At 39.5% G+C, this 18,110-nt stretch overlaps 1 protein-coding gene across 1 annotated transcript; it reads right to left on the reverse strand.

The window, feature by feature from the left end:
• Positions 1-2,331: 2,331 nt before the first annotated feature.
• On the reverse strand, positions 2,332-2,823 carry LOC138886241 (uncharacterized). The gene has a single exon (XM_070167304.1). The coding sequence runs from the start codon at positions 2,821-2,823 to the stop codon at positions 2,332-2,334; it is 492 nt and encodes a 163-aa protein (XP_070023405.1).
• Positions 2,824-18,110: the final 15,287 nt, after the last annotated feature.

An 18,110-nucleotide genomic window follows, 5' to 3' on the forward strand; every position in this document is an offset into this window, starting at 1 on the left:
ATGCAAGATTTGAGACAAGTCTTAGTCTCATGCAAAGAAAAGGCAGTGCTTAACCTTATGCAAATGTGGAGGCAAGGCTTAGCCTCATGCAAGATTTGAGATAAGGCTTAGTCTCATGCAAGGAGAAGGCAATGCTTAGCCTTATGCAGTGAATAAGTAGCAAATAGGAGTAGAATATGTCTTAGTTGGAGATATATTTATGTTTGGTGGCCCGATTGATAGTGATTTTGCTGCGTGTATATTTGCGAATGCTCCTGTTATGTCCATTGTGCCTGCACCCAAAGAAAAGTTGTGAGCTTTATAAGGGGAGGTTGGTTCGTGCCATTATCTACTGGCTATGCTTTGCTCCATTTTGGACGCCCTATTTGAGTTGCCCTGGGTAACACCTGGCTATCACGGAAATAGAGTTTTCGAAAATATGCACTTATTGATAAAAATAGAGTTATTTTAGAAAACATAGTGAAATATCAAGTAATTTTAGATGAAATATTGACTGTAACACATTTCAGAGACATTGCAATATTCTTGTATTAGAATTTTGAGGGTCCTCCTCAAAATTCTTCCCCAGTTTGGTAAATGATCCTTCGACCGTTTTGCGTATGATGAAACTTGCTGAACATTCTCTGGAATTTTGAGAATCCTTCTTAAAATTCTACCCCAGTTTCTTAACCAATTTTTGACTGTCTAGCATATGATGGCGTTGGCTGGACTTGCTCCAAAATTTTGAGGGTCCTCCTCAAAACTCTGTCCCAGTTTCTAGTGTTGGGGGACATGAAGATTTTATTAAGATATGACCGAACCCACAGGGCTGCCTACGTATCCCATCTTAAATGGGAATCAGGTCAAGCGTAGTTCAGTTACATCATATGAAGGAATGTAAACAATCTAAACATAGTATCTCTTGACTGCGTCTGAATTGATTGGTTTTGGACAGGCTTCTCCATCCATTTCTGCAAGTATGAGTGCTCCTCCTGTTAGCACTCGGTGAACCATGTAAGGACCTTGCCATTTAGAAGAGAATTTCCCTTTGGCTTCATCTTGATGCAGGAAGATCTTTTTCAGTACCAACTATCCTGGTGCAAATTGCCTTGGTTTGACTCTTTTGTTAAAAGCTCTAAAAAACATTCTGTTATGATAAAGCTGATCGTGACATACTGCGTTTATTCTTTTTCCGTCTATAAGGGCCAGTTGCTCATAACGGTTCCTTATCCATTCTGCATCGCTGAGTTCGGCTTCCTATATGATTCTTAAAGAAGGAATCTCTACCTCGGCTGGAATGACAACTTCGGTACCATAAACCAGTAAATAGGGAGTTGCCCCAGTTGATGTGCGGGCCGTAGTGCGGTACCCCAATAGGGCAAAGGGTAACTTCTCATGCCATTGTTTGTGGTTTTCTACCATCTCCCTTAGTATCTTCTTGATGTTATTGTTAGCAGCTTCCACAACTCCATTCATTTGAGGCCTATATGCCGTAGAGTTCTTGTGCTTGATTTTGAAGGTTTTACATATGGCTTTCATCAGATCACCATTGAGATTGGCGGCATTATCAGTGATAATGGACTCGGGAACCCCGAATCAGCAAACAATACTATCCTTGACAAAATCTGCAGCGACTTTCTTGGTTACAGCTTTGTAAGATGCAATCTCTACCCATTTTATGAAATATTCGATGGCTACTAAAATGAACTGGTGCCTGTTTGAAGAAATGGGATCGATCGGACTGATGACATCTATTCCCCAGGCAGCAAAAGGCCAAGGTGTACTTGTTGCATTGAGCTCCTTTGGTGGTACCTTTATCATGTCTGCATGCACCTGGCACTGGTGGCATTTCTGTACTTACCGAATGCAATCCGTTTCCATGGTCATCCAAAAATATCCAGCTCTGAGTATCTTCTTGGCTAGAACAAAACCATTCATATATGGTTCATAAGTTTCGGCATGTATCTCCTCGAGCAATCTGGAAGCTTCCTTTGCGTCAACACACCTTAACAACCCCAAATCAGGAGTTCTTCTATACAGGGTCCCTCCGCTTTGGAAGAAATGATTGGACAGCCTCCGCAGCGTGCGTTTCTGAGTATGGTTTGCCCGCTCTGGATATTATCCCCTTGCCAAATATTCTTTGATATCGTGGAACCAAGGTTTTCCATCCATTTCTTCTTCAACATGAGCACAGTAAGCCAACTGGTTATGAATTTTCACCGTGATGGGATCGATGAAAGTCTTGTTTGGATGTTGTATTATTGATGATAAGGTGTCCAGTGCGTCTACGAACTCATTCTGAATTCTGGGCACATGTTTGAATTCTATATTTGTTAATCTCTTCATTAACTCCTACATATTATACAAGTATGGCAGTATCTTGGTGTTCTTCGTAGCCCATTCTCCTTGAACCTGGTGTACCAGAAGATCCAAATCACCAATTACCAGTAGCTCTTGTATATTCATATCGATGGCCAGGTTGAGCCCCATGATGCAAGCTTCATATTCTGCCATGTTATTGGTGTATGGAAACCTAAGATTCGCGGATGCAAAGAAATGTTGACCTGTATCTGATACCAAAACTGCTCCGATGCCCACTCCTTTGAAGTTTGCAGCTCCATCGAAGAACATTCTCCAACTGTCATAAGATTTAGCAATGTCCTCTCCTACGAATGATACTTCTTCATCAGAAAAATACGTTTTCAAGGGTTCGTATTCTCCTCCCATAGGATTTTTAGCAAGATGGTCTACCAATGCTTGTACTTTGACCGCCTTCTGAGTTATATAGATAATATCAAACTCACTTAACAGTATCTGCCACTTGGCTAACTTTCCGGTTGGCATGGACTTCTGAAAAGATGTACTTCAGAGGGTACATCCTAGATATAAGGTACGTGGTATAGGCACAGAAGTAATGCCTCAATTTCTGAGCTGTCTAGGTCAAAGCACAACAATTGCGTTCCAAGAGAGAGTATCGTGCTTCATAAGGTGTAAACTTCTTACTCAAGTAGTATATGGCTTGCTCCTTTCATCCCGTCTCGTCATGTTGTCCCAAAACGCATCCGAAAGCTCCATCTAATATAGATAGATAGAGTGGCAAAGGTCTCCCAGGTTCTAGCGTGACTAGGACTGGTGGGTATAGATAGGTATTCCTTGATTTTGTCAAAAGCCTTCTAACAATCTTCGGTCCAACTCGTTTCGGCATCTTTCCTCAACATTTTGAAGATGGGCTCACATATAACTGTGGACTGTGCTATGAAGCGGTTGATGTAATTAAGGCATTGTAGGAAGCTCATCACGTCCTTTTTGCTCTTTGGTGGTGGTAACTCTTGGATAACCTTAACTTTGGACGAGTCCAACTCGATTCCTCGGCGGCTGACAATGAATCCCAACAACTTTCCCGCGGGAACCCCGAATGCACATTTTGCAGGGTTTAATTTTAAATTGTACCTCCTTAGCTTGTCAAAGAACTTTCTCAAATCTGCTATGTGATCTGCGTCCCTCTTGGACTTGATGATGACATCGTCGACATACACCTCTATTTCCTTGTGTATCATATCATGGAAGATGGTTGTCATGGCTTTTATATAAGTAGCCCCAACATTTTTTAGACCGAATGGCATCATTTTGTAGTAGTATACTCCCCACGATATGATGAAGGTTGTTTTCTCTGCGTCTTCTTCATCCATCTAGATATGGTGATAACCCGTGAAGCAATCTACAAAGGATTGGAGTTCATGCTTGGCGCAATTGTCGATCAGGATATGTGTATTTGGCAGTGGAAAATCGTCCTTGGGACTTGCTCTATTTAAATCTCGATAATCAACGCACACCCTGACTTTCCCATCTTTCTTCGTAACTGGTACAATGTTGGCTAGCCAGGTTGGGTACTCAACTACCCTAATGACTTAGCTTTGATTTGCTTAGTGACTTCCTCCTTGATTTTCAAGCTCTTATCTGGTTTGAACTTTTTGCGTTTCTGCTTTACTGGCGGACACATTGGATTGGTAGGCAACTTGTGAGCCACTATAGATGTGCTCAGACTGGTCATGTCATCATATGACTATGCAAAAATATCCTCATATTCCTTCAGGAAACGAATGTACTCTTCTTTCTCTGACGGTGATAAGTGAATGTTTACACGAGTTTCCTTGACGGTTTCAGCGTCTCCTAAATTTATTGCTTCGGTCTCGTCCAGGTTGGACTTAGGTTTATTCTCAAAGTTCTCAACCTCCCTGACAATTTCCTCAGGTATTTCATCCTCTTCTTCTGAGTCACTATGTTGTGTTGTCTCATTACATGTCACAGTCATCGGTTCATCAGGAAAAGTAATAATAATGTTGTAGAAAGAAAATGTGAAAGATAATAATGAATAATAAATAGCAATGCATTGATTAAATTTTGAAAATACCCAAAACAAGTACGGCTCGATGAATCGAGCAATTATTTTGAAACAAAATGCGTCTTTAAAACAAAATTACTGAAAATATCTGAAATGCCTAGCATGGCTATAGAAATAAATTAGGATAAATGCCAAGCTACCCAAGGACTCGGTGGGTCCAGGATGGTGTGGCAGTCCAATTCCTGAGAACATGCTCCCTTCTCCCCGGCCTGAATGGTGCGGCCTTCTTCCTCCCCCTCCTCAATTATCGCACTACAATCCATATTCTCGTCGTCCAGGAACAAATTCCTTAGCCCAGTTAAAGCTTCTTCCTCTACAGTTCCCTATATTATATCGACCTGATGAAAAGTCTGACCCAGATGTGGCACGGGTTGCTCGAGATGGCAATAAGGACCACGCCATGGTGGTGACCAATTATTATATTCCTACCAGGTGTATGTGTATCCCAGCTCAAAAGTTGTGCCGTGACATTTCAATTGTACCGGCTTGGTAATGCCCTGGAGATTCTTCCCAAGCCCTTTGCCGGGTTCATACCCGGACCATGCTAGTATGCTTTCTATTTTGTTACTCCACTATTTGTCTTTCTCAACTGCATTGACATGGTCAATGTGGTGATAAGTTTTCCCTCCTAGCCTTCTTCTATTCTCGATAACCGGGATAGTTTGACTTGTGTAAATGGGGTTACTTCTATCTTCGTGAATGATCACCTCCTGATGGTTCCATTCGAACTTCACGGCCTGGTGTAGCATGGAAGCTACAACCCCAATAGTATGTATCCAAGGTCGACCTAACAGAATATTGTATATAGCTGATATGTCAAGCAGTTGGAATTCAATATCGAACCAAGTTAGCCACATCTGCAGGCAAAGGTTAATCTCCCTAATTGTGGCCCTTTGAGACCCATCAAAGGCTTTCACGTTCATACTTCCTTCCTGTATCTTGTGGAAATATTTTCCCAATCTTTTTAGAGTAGTCAACAGACAAATGTTGAGGCTTGAACCCCATCTATTAAGACCTTAGAAATGAATTTGTCTTCAAACTGTACCGTGATATGTAGTGATCGGTTGTGACTTAACCCTTCAGGTGGTAATTCATCCTCGTGGAAGGTGATCTTCTGACTCTCCAGCACTTGCCCTACCACGTTGGCCATTTCTCCGCAGGTGATATTGTTGGGCACATAAGCTTCATTTAAAACATTCATCAAAGCATTCTTATGCGCCTTTGAATTTTGCAATAGTGACAGGATGGATATCTAGGCGGGGGTCTTATTTAAATGATCGACGACGGAATATTCCCTCGCCTGTACTTTCCTCCAAAGATCATCTGGTCCCATTTCAATGACAGGTTGTTTAGTAGCAGCCTCCTTGCTCGATCCTCTCAAATGTTCGGGTGTATAGATCTTTCCCGTTCTGATCATTCCTTGTGCGGCATCAGATTCTTCCATCTTTGCTTTTTCCTTTTTGCCTATTTTTTGCAACGTAATCCCAAGATATGGTGTTGGAGTTTAAAGGAGGTATGGTTGCTACTGTCACTATGAAAGGTGTGGCCACTTCTACCTCAAATGGAACAGGTGTGGCTGTAGGTGGAGCTACCTCTACTTCAAATGGAACCGATGCGGTTAACTCAACTTCGATTGACGGCTGTATCTATACCACAATAGGAGTGAGTGTGACTGCGGGTTTAAAGTTATCGCCTTCCTGAATAAGCCTGATTGACCCCTCAGGATCCCATTCTTCATCCGTCTCTATCACATGTACCTTATCACCCTGATGATCTGGGAGAGGATTGTTGTGGATGTTGGGCACAACTTCCTTTGCCTGTATGACCTTGTTATCAATCAATGTCTGGATTTTATCTTTCAATGTTCAGCACTCATCAATGGTGTGCCCCTTCATTCCAGAATGATATGCACAGGTTTTATTTGGGTTGACCAATTGGGATGAGTTCTCTATTGCCACAGCATGAATAAGGGTGACATAACCAGTGACCTTCAATCTTTCATACAGCTGGTCGATGGGTTCAGTAATAGTAGTGTATTATCTGGGTGGTTTACGATCAAAGTTAGGTCGGGGTTTCTGGTAATTTGGACGAGTTGGAGGTGAATGATAGTAGGTTGGATGGGTGTTATAAGTGTGATAGGCGGTGGCGGGTTGAGAATATCTGGGAGATGAAGGTTTGTATGTGGGTGGAGGTGTTTGGTATATGAGTGGAGGTGTTTGATATGTGAGCGGAGATTTTGGGCCTTGGGCCACCATTACTGCCCCCACTTCTTTCTTCTTTGATATGCCACCTGATTACAATGCTTTGTTCGTGGCCTGCAGTGCCTCAAAATTTGTCACAATCCCATTTTTGATACCCTCTTCAATCCTTTATCCGAGTTTGATGATATCGAAGAACTTGTGATTCTCAATGACCATTAGCCTTTCATAATACCGTGGGTTCTGTGCCTTGACAAAGAACTTGTTCATCTGTTCCTCTTCTAGTGCTGGTCTGACCTTGGCTTCTTCTGACCTCCACCGGGTAGCATACTCACGGAAAGTCTCAGTTGGCTTCTTCTTTAGGTTTTGGATATCGAAGACATCTGATGCATTTTCTGTATTGAACCTGAACCCGTCCATAAATTCTGATGCCATGCTCACCCAATTGGCCTACTTCTTAGGGTTTTGGCTTATGTACTAGGATAGGATATCTCCAGTAAGTCTTCTCATGAAGAGCTTCATTAGGATCTTTTCATCTTTTCCAACTCCCACAAGCTTGTCACAGTAAGTTCTTAAATGAACTTTAGGATCACCTGTTCCATCAAACATTTCGAACTTGGGAGGTTTGTAACCCTCTGGCATTTACACATTTGGTTGTATGCATAAATCCTCATAATTCAGACCTTCTATCCCTTTACCTCCTTTCCTTCAACACCCTGAACTCGACTTGTCAATTTCTTGAGCTCCTCGACCGTGTTCTTGATGAGCAGGTCATTCTCAGCAAATTTTGGTGTATAGGAGATTGGTTGAGTACAGTGAGGTATGGTTTCTATGTATATGGGGTTGTTTTGGTGAGCGCCAGGGATTTGGGTGTAGTGATGGTTGGTGGTTGAGTTTTGAGGATCGGGAATGAGTTGCGGTGTGTTCTGAGGAGTGTGATAGGTAGTGGTTTGTGGGTACTGGGTTGGTTGATGATGGTGTTGTGGAGGAGTTTATATAGGTAAAAGGATTGGGGTTTTGAGGTGGAGCTGCATATTAATGGGATGCGGGAGGATTTTGTGGACGTTGGTTTGGCGTATTTTGAGGAGGTGCTGGGTTTTGAGCATTTTGTTGGTTAACGTCTGGGACGTTCAGAGTGAGGGAGAGGTTTGCTAAGTTGCGGACCTACTCAATTTCTCCTTGTAACTCCAGTATCTTTTGTTTCAGTCGCAAAACCAAGTTATTTTGTGCTGGAGTACTCCGACCGTATGAAGTTTCCTCATTCTCACTGTTTTCTTTACGAATACCACTCAAGCAATCCATCTTAGCTTTTCCTCTGCTTTTCGTATTACTTGGAGGAGGATGAGGTGGAGGGCCTCTAGATCTAGTGTGATATGTTGATTATGCTAGTATGTGCGAACCAACCCTAGGAGATGGGAACAAAAATAAAGAAAAACAAAAGGTAAACAAGTTAGTAAGGATTCTGAAAAGTTTGCAGTATTTAAACACATATTGCGGGAATGTAAATTTGCGTCCTAATTTGGGAGCCTCGTGTGCCCGAGGTAGGCCTAGAGACAAATAGATTTGGAGAAATTCAGTGCCAATAATTACCTCATTTCATTAATGTAAAGATAGACGACCCAATACGACACTAAATAAGATAAGTCACTAATGGGACTTGGCCTTATTACATTTGAAAAGCAAGTAAACCTAATCTACTTGGTCCCAGAAGGACCTTCTCCAGGCTGGATGCTCTTGTCGATCAGATCCCCAGTTCGCGCAGGTTCAGCAATAAGAATGCCCTTGCCAAATGTCCTCATTCGTTTCCCTCAGTGTTCTGGCAATTGGTGACTCTCTTCCTCATTTTCCATTCCAATTCCATCAGACTGTACTCTAGATATTCCAGCCTTTCACTGGATTTAATAGCCATCTCTTTCCACTTATTGATCATTTCCATATCGGCCTTATGTTGCTCCATATGCTCGACTTCAAACTCGCGAACTCTTTTGCGCAGTTTGTCATACTTCACCTGTGCTTCGGCAACTTTGCCTATGACCCTGTTTCCTGGACCAACCCTTGGCTCGAATATTCCCTCTATGTTATCATCCAACCATGAAAGGTAAAAGTACATGTGACCGGCGTGATACCGATCCGGCTCAATGGTATCCTTTCCCACAATAATCTTCAAGTGCCATATGTGTTGTGCTTCATTTTTGTATGGAATGGCGTCACCTTGAAAATTAGCTATGAAGTGACTCATTTTAGCAACTCACGGTATGACCTGCTTTCTGCCTTACCTGTCTCATAACCCTGACAGGAGCATAAGAGTATATGCCCCTTAACTCGATCAAGACCATGTATGGAACATCCCTGGATCTAATGATGAACTCATTGGTTGGGAACCACTCGAACATCCATTGAACTTGATCCTCGGTCAGATTGCTAAAGAACTGTGCCCATTCTACAGCATTTCCCGGTTGCGCAAACCTGTCTGGGATATAGGTCATCATCTTAGAATGGTGGAAAGTTATGTGATCATTCCCATGCCTTCACGGAAACTCTTGGAGGTATTGACCTCTTTCGAGATGTTCTAACAACCAAACCTGCAACAACAAATTGCAACCCTCGAAGTATCTGTACCCCTTCTGACAACGCTCCAAGGCCCGGTACATATCTGCAATGATCATAGGGATAATTGCATATGTCTGCCCCTCGATCCCGTCCATCAAAATTTTGGCCACCATGGCCAGCCTGGTATGGATTCTGTCCCCTTGGATCGGGAACACTAGCATACCCAAGAAACACACGATGAACACAAAGACCATGTGGTGAATCCAACCCAAGGAGGTGATGGAGAATTCATCATCGAAAATACGGTAAGACCTGTTGTGACCATATCGTTCATAGAGGAAGTCAAATGGTATGTAGGAGTTTTTTAATCACTCCAAGATCATTCTTCTTTAACCCCATAATCTTAAGAGATCCCCTAGTGGTGCAATTTTCAGGTACCAATAAACCAGGGCTATCCCAAGGCAAACCAACAAATCCCCCTATTTCTTCCAAGAGAGGGGTTATTTCTATGTATTCAAAGTGGAACACGGCCCTTTCTTTGTCCCAGAACATTGTGGCAGCCTCGATCGACATTTGTTTGGCTGGAGGTCTAACAAAGAAGGCAAATTTTCTAAGACCCTTTTCACATGATTTTGGTCACTTGATGGAAGATCCCTCCACCAATCTAGCAATAGTGATGGTATGTTACTGACCATGCCGAACCTGGGGACTTCGTGCCTCATTTTCTGCAAAACAAATAAGGTTAGGCCCTTTCCCCCTCTAGATTCAACTATTTATACATCAATGATTAACATATTGACACTTATTTCTCCAAAATTAATGCACACAATCGTGGTTGCGTCCGTTGGGATTATGGAAAACCCGATGGACTTTTGGACGATGCTTGTCTTAAAGGGTTATTATGTGGACACCATATTAACCTGGCTAAGTTTGACCATGATGCATGTATAATTAATCAGAGTAAGATTTCTATAGAAGTCTAGACTGGTACACTCAAGTGGACGACTTGAGGGGAAAAGGCACGAAACCGTTGATTGCACCACTGATCGACTAGTTTTACCACAAATACGCCTTTTCAAATTTAAAGGGTGATATATAGGAAGAGCGCAAACACTCATCAAGCGTTGCTATAAGATTGATTACGCACGAGTGAAATATGATGTTGAGCATGATTTATGCAATAATAAATAACATGTTGTCACGTATTTGCACGTTAAAAATGATAAATGCGGTATTTAAATAATTGAAAGACAGTTAAGAAAGAAAACAAGGAGGCAAGTCAGTTTCAGGAAATAAAGAAAATCATGAATTCTTGAAAAATAGGCAATTAAATCCAAATAAGGGGGAAACGCATGCTTAAGACTAATTCACAAAAACAAGTTCGTTATGGTAAGAGCCTAAAATATCTCCAGCAGAGTCGCCATGCTGTTGCGCCCCCTTTTTCCTCATGGAGTCCGGGTTTTGACATTTCTTTGGGACAACTCATTTCTTTTTGGGAATTGGGTATGGAATTTGAAGAGTCGCCACCTAACGGATTTAATGTGCATTAGGGCACCTAAAGCAAATAACCCATAAACTGGTTTGCATTACCAGAGATTGGGTAAGGGCTGGAAATAACCTTGAGGGGAAGGTGTTAGGCACCCCTCGAGGTCCACAATGGTGGGTCCCGGCCAAACTCGAATTAGGTGAATTAGTCTTATAAGCAAACAAAGCAATTTAGACAAATAGATATTACGTTTAAATAAGGAGTAAAAGGGGTCCTAGGTTTTTTAGCCTATAGGATCACTTCTGTGCAATACTTGGAAATCGTCCCCAAGTTGGGTGCTACACATAGCATTAACGCAAAGGTCATCATATCCTTTACTACCCGATTACCCTCCCCTTAATTATTGTTACCTAAGCGCTCTAATAGTATCCAGTATGTGCCTTATACGTGCATTACCCGTCCCTTGCCTATGGCCCTGGACGTATTTAGGACCTCTATTTAAGGAAGTTCTAGACTCGCCTATATTGTTTAAAAAGGAGAAAACTAAGCGACAAACAAAACTCAAATAGGACTATCAAATAAAGACGCAATTAATGGCTCATATTTACCTTCACAAATAGACAAATAATTCCACGCCTTAAACAAACAATTTTAAACAATTTAAAAGTCCTATAGCAGGATATCTAGATGAGCACAACATATGCAACAATTTTATTAAAGCGGGGCAGAAAATACCTAATCAGTTTGCCTACTAATTTTATTACTTCTTGAATCGGGGCAGTTTCAAGCAGCAGGAAAATAATAGTTTTAAACCCAGAACTCAAGCAACCCACAAGATTGCCTAAATGATAAACGGACAGAATTTTTATAAACCAGGTGTCTACGCTGTAAACTGATTACTGATTTTAGCGGCTGATTTTATCTTAAACCTTGTAGGCATGATTTTTAAGTGCTGAAACATGTTGAAATCCTATAGGCATGAGTTCTAAGTGCAGAAATTGATTTTAAAACTTATAGACATGGTATCTAAATGCAAAAACTGATTTTAAACCTTATAGGCATGGTATCTAAATGCAGGAACTGATTTAAACCTTATATGCATGATATCTAAATGCAAGAACTGAATTAAAACCTTATAGACATGGTATCTAAATGCAGAAACTTATTTAAACCTTATTTGCATGGTATCTAAATGCAGGAATTGATTTAAAACCTTATAGGCATGATATCTAAATGCAAGAACTCATTTTAACACTTATTTGCATGAATGACTAAGTGTTAAGATTGATTTCTATATGTGTTTCCTACATGCATGATTTCTTCGCGAGTAAAGCATCAATCAATTGCCATGCGAACTTAACAAGGAAATTCCTAGAAACATGATTTCTAATGCACACACGAACGTTTGAAGAACTGATTATCGATGCAAAATTGAGTAACGACTTAGAAATAGGTTTTCTAATGATGAAAATTCAGGATTCAAGGAATTAGATGAGCCCTATAGGCATGGTTTCTAATGCACATAAGTAAACAAATATCGCAACAACCTATAGGCATGATTTCTACCCGTTCCCAACAATATATATATAAGAATCTCTCCCATTTTTACTAATAACCCCAATATCTGTTTTACAAGGAATTATTATTACAAACCAAATATAAATGAATTACAGAATGGAACTTCTATACTATAAGGAGGCTGGATAGGCCCAAAAGTAATCCTGGAAGCCAGGCCTTCAACCTAGTTTGAAATATGCCAATATTCTCATAGTATACCCAATGGTATTCTGGTGTGTCAAAGTTCCCAAGGGCCTTAGGGACCCTGGGCAATGCTCACACCGGAAAACTTTTAAAGGAACATTTTTGTGAGCAAGTTTTGGAGAGCCCGCCCCAGTGTGTCAAAGTTCAAAGGAGTCTCATGGACTCCTAGGCAGTGCTCACACTGGAGGGGCAGGACCCTAGATGTTATAAAAGTAGGAGCTGAAAACAGGAGATAGTTTTAAGAAAATAGTTTTGAATTTTCAGGAGGTAAATAGGAGCAAACAGAGTCATTCAACATTTAGAATTCAAATAAAATTCCAGTAATCCAATAGTAGACAGAAACATGATCACAATCAGTTCAAGCAAAGTTTCACATTGCCTAGATTCAACTTAGTTTACTAGTTGTTACTAGGTGGGTATATGGACATGTATTAAACAAAGAAATGATATGCTGGGATCAAATTACCAATCAGACAATCATATATGAAGGGCAACCGGGGTTGGGAGCATGAAAACCATTAATCAGAAGTCTGTTAGGGGTGAATACTTGAAACATGACAGAAAGAACATGCTAGTAGAAATAAGCAGACATAGGTCTAATTTACATAAGTAGACATTCTGAAAGCAGGAAGCACATAGGTCTAGTTAATAGAAGTAGACATACTGACATACTAAAAACAGAAATCATCTAGGTCTAATCAGATGTAAGTAGGCATACTGATCAAGAGTAATAACATGAAGCACATAGGTCTAATTAGATAGAAATAGATATACTGAAAACAGGAAGCACACAAGTTTAATCACATAGAAATAGACATGATAGCAGGAGTGGAGACATACCAGTTAAGAGATAGCAAGAGGAAAGTAAAGCAAATAGGATCCAAGGGTCTAGCCTTGGCTTCCAGCCGGCTAGACAATGCAACAAACAAAGAGTAGGAAGATTGTGATGGGGGATAAGATCAATAACTTTTGTGTGTCTTTCTATGTCTGTGTGCGTGTGTGTTAAAAAAAGAGTAAGGCTTATATAACATTGATTAGAGTAAAGTAAATAAGGTAAAGTAGTTTAAAGATTTGCAAATAAGGCAAAAAAAAACAATCAATCAATCAATTAGGCATGATAGGGCCAATCAATAAGCAAAAATTATGGGATTATATCCAAAAATAACTCGGAATTGAGGTTTAAATAAGGTAAGTTGTAAGTCTGACAGCCAATTAGAGTCAGAACACTAAAAATCTAGCAAGTAATAGGGCGATTAGTCACACAAATAAGGTAACACAAGTAAATAGCGACCAATTTGGGGTTGGTAAGGCAGTCAGCTTATAAATTAAGCTTAATAGGAATAATTAAGGCAAGTAGTACCAATTAGGAGTCCCCAAATAAGAAAAGTAGATAAAAATTATAGGAAGTAATCACCTCAGTAAAACAAAGCAATTTCAAACCCTAGATAGTTTAGATAATCAATCAATTACTCAAGAATAACGAGCAAATATTGGATTGAACAATGGAATAATCAAACAAACTAAAGACCGGAACATAGTCATGCAAGAATCAGTGGAAAAAGATAATCAAACACAGAGAAAAATTTAGTAGAAACAAAATGAGGTGAAACCCTAATTCTTAGAAACATTATTATCGATTAACAGTAAGGAAAACAAAAGATCTTTATAGAAACTCAAAATCTTTTCAGATCTAAAGAGATCTGAACAACAAGCACTAAGGAAGAGAAACCCTAATTTGGAGGAAATTCAAAATCAATTAACGATAAAGAGAACACGAGATTTTGTTTTTTAAAGAAAACTACTGGATTAACTCAAAATCGCTCCAGATCTACAAGGATCTGAACAGATTCAAGTTGAAAAGATGAGGGTTTTGAGAATAGGGGACATGGTGAGGGAAAAATCTAACTATAGCCATAGAGACAACAATACTCACAAACATTGATGAACACAAGGCATGCTCATAAGAAAACGAAGAGCCTAGCTCGACTCTGAGTTGGATCTCTTCGAGATTCCCTCAGAAAATGGCAAGAATTGAACAACCAAAAGAGGTAAGAGGCCGGCAAGGGCCTGAAATCACAGAGGAGCCCCATGGAACGGGTAAGAATCGAAGGGATTTGGTGAAATTTTGGAGTGACATCACTAGGATTAGAGATAGTTTCAGAGAGAACGGAGAAAAAGAGGGATTCAAGGGCGGCAGTCTTTGGAGAATGGGTAGGATATGGGGGGTCATTTGGGTTAAAAAAGGAAAGGGGGAATGTGGACTGTTGATCTCAGAGATCAACGACCACGATTAGAGAAGGTTTGGGTCGGGTAGGGGTTATTTAATTTGGGCTGGGGCGGATTTGGCTAAGGTTAATTTGAATTGGGCGGGGGGGGGGGATTTAGATATTTTCAATTTATTAATAAAATAATTTGTAAAATTAGTTAATTAAGTGATAAGATGATATTTATGCATAAAGATGATTTAAAATAATTACTTAACATTATAAAATATAAAGAGTCATTTTCTGTATAGAAAATGTAGTTATGCATATGTATGAGCTATTTTTGCAAAATATGCAATTATAGTCCTAAAAATGCAATTGTAATTGTAAAAATACAAACAAGATATTTGAAAACTTATATGAGCATAAATTATGAATTTAGATGATTAAATCATCGTAAAGTAATATGAGGGATAATTATTGAATATTTATATAATTAAAAAATGCAGAAATAAATTGATCTAAGGACTTTAAAAATTATAGAAAAATTGTAAAAACACTTATGCATGTTTGTAAATGAATGTACAATATTTTGAAAGTATTTACGCATATTTAAAAATATATGAGGGAAAAATTGGGTATCAACAAGTCATACCATATTTTGTAAGCAACACAGAAAATTGTTTGTTCATAAAATGAGTCCCTTGGTCACTAATGATGACTTGTGGTGTGCCAAATCTAGTCAAAATATTTTTCTGAGAAAATTGCAAACAGTTCAAGCATCATTTTTCCTTGTGGGGATGGATTCAACCCATCTTGATATATAATCCACATCCACAAGGATATATTCAAAAGAATTAGAAGAAGGAAAAGGACCCATGCAATCTATTCCTCAAACATCAAATATTTCACATACCTGTATTGATTGCAATAGTGTGATGACTCGATAGGTAATCTAGATATTTAACCATTCATTCTATATTTCAAAACCTCAAATAGCTCCTTTTAGCCTTCTTTGATTTGCGTGCGCAGTCCGTGTCCTTTTTTCAAAAGGCTTTATGTGAAATACTAATTAAAATATGAATTTGTGCCTTAAAAATTCATTTGAGTTGACTTCGGTCAAGGTTTTGAGCAAATAGATCCATATCTGTGTTTTGACAATCCTGGTGGGTCCGTATTGTAAATTGGTACTTGGGCGTATGCCTGAAATCGAATTCAGAGGTCCTTAGCTCGAGTTATCGCAATTTGTTGAAAATTTGAAGTTTAAAGGTTTAAAGAACTTATAAATTTGACTGAAATTTGATTTTGTTGCTACTGGGTTCGGATTTTAGTTCTGGAGCCTGGTAGAGGTTCATTATTGTATTTATGACTTGTCTGCAAAATTTGGTACAAAATGGAGTTGATTTGACATGATTCGGAGGCCCGGTTGTTAAAATGGAAGTTCTTAAGTTTCTTTGAAAAATTCATTCGTTTTGGTGTCCGATTCGTAGTTCTAGGTATTATTTTGGTATTTTGATTGCGCGAGCGAGTTCATATGAGGTTTGTTGGACTTGTGTACATATTTAGTTTGGAGCCCCGAGGGCTCGGGTATTTCGGAGAGGTTTTGGAGTTGTCTTAGACTTAGAGAAAATGCTGGTGCATGTATGTTCTGGTGCGGGCTGCAGACTTCGCAAATGCGAGGTTTGGTTCGCAAATGCCAGCCTCGTATTTGCGAAGGAGACTTTGCAATCACGAGCATAGGCAGGGGGCTGGTTTCTCGCATATGTGAGTATTCTGTCACATCTACGATAGAGGCAGGTTTGCATTTGCGAACAAATAGTTCGCATTTGCGATGAGGGTTGGAGGAAAGCTAGTTCGCAATTGCGATCACTTTGGTCGTATTTGCGGTAAGTCCCAATTCGCATTTGCAAACAAATCATCGCAAATGCGATGATAGCAGAGGTATGGGTTGTTTCGCATTTGCGAAGAAAATCTTGCATTTGCAGGATTTGCAATTGCGAATATTGCGAACCCCAAGTCGCAATTGCGACATCTGCACCTAGACATAAGAAGGGAAAAACTAGATTTTAGCTCATTCTTCCAAATTCTCAACCCTAAAAACCTTGGAGGCGATTTTTCCAAGAGCTTTTCTTCCTCAATTCATTGGTAAGTGACTCTAACCTACTTTCTTACAATTACCCACTACATTTCATAAGATTTCAACCTTAAATCTAGGATTTTCATTGTAGAAATTGGGGATTTGGGTAAAATTAGGGATTTTTTAAAATTAGAATTTAGACCTCGAATTGAGGTCGGATTTCGAAATTACATAACCGGTCTCGGGTGTGAATAGGTAATCGAACTTTGGTTCGAATTTTGAATTTTGACCAAGCAAGCATGGGGTTGATTTTTGTTGACTTTTGTTGACTTTTTCAATAATGACCTAAATTGAACCTCTTTCATTCATGTAGTTCCTAAGGCTTATTTTGAATTGTTTGGTTAATAATTTGCTAGATTTGGTTGGTTTGGAGGCTTGTTCGAAAGGCAAAGCCGTGGTTAAACTTTGAGTCGATTGCAGAGCGAGGTAAATATCACGGTTAACCTTGACTTGAGGGATTATGACTTGTTTGCCTATTTGGTACGTGTTTAAATGTATGGGTACAACGTATATGTGAGGTGACGAGTACTTATGCATTGTTGTTAGGTTAAAACATGCTGGTGAGACTTGTTGCTTGTAATTTATTGCCTTCCTTACTTATGATATCCATGCTTAGATTGGTTTACTTCTTATTTGATTGTTTGTTACGCAATTATGAATTAAATGGCGATTGTTGAATATTTCTTTAAAATTGAAGATTGGTATCTTGGAACCATTATTGACGTAAGATTTATTCTTTCTTATTCTTATATTCATTACTACATGGTAAGGGAGAATGTTAAAGCACGAAGGGTGATGTCGTGCCTTTTATTGCTTCATTTGATGATTAATACATGGCGAGGAAGAGAGTTAAAGCACGAAGGGTGATGTCATGCCATATTTATCTTGTCATGGAGAGATTGAGAGTAAAAGCACGAATAGTGATGTCGTGCCATTATTATTATTTAATAGTGAGGTTGAGAGTAAAAGTATGATAGGTGATGCCGTGCTATCTTTATTCATTATGTTTATCCATTACTGTCTCATGTTATCATTCTTGTTGTAGTTACCGTATCTTGTACCCCCTTTCGCATGTCCCCTCCCAATCATACATATTTAATCTCTATTTGTTGTTATATTGCACGTATATCTTCGTTTGTACATGTTAAATTACGTGAGTGTCCTGTTATAGTGTAACGACTCGACTGGTTGTTTTGAGCACTTACACTTTGCTCGGTAGTTTACGGGCATGAGTATCTCCATATGATGTATTATGACTTATGTGAATCGTCGGTTTTGGTTTTTAGGTTATTCAGAATTGATTTGGAAGAATGATTCTTAACTAGGATGCTTTAAATTGGAAGAGCTGACCAAGTTTAACTTTTTAGTATTTGACCTTGGATTGGAGCTTTGA

The sequence above is a fragment of the Nicotiana sylvestris genome, chromosome 2 (genome assembly GCF_000393655.2).
Source record: "Nicotiana sylvestris chromosome 2, ASM39365v2, whole genome shotgun sequence".
NCBI lineage: Eukaryota > Viridiplantae > Streptophyta > Magnoliopsida > Solanales > Solanaceae > Nicotiana > Nicotiana sylvestris.

Coding starts and splice junctions, on each gene's coding strand:
- LOC138886241 (XM_070167304.1), bottom strand. CDS start 2,823: ATGCCAACCGGAAAGTTAGCCAAGTGGCAGATACTGTTAAGTGAGTTT.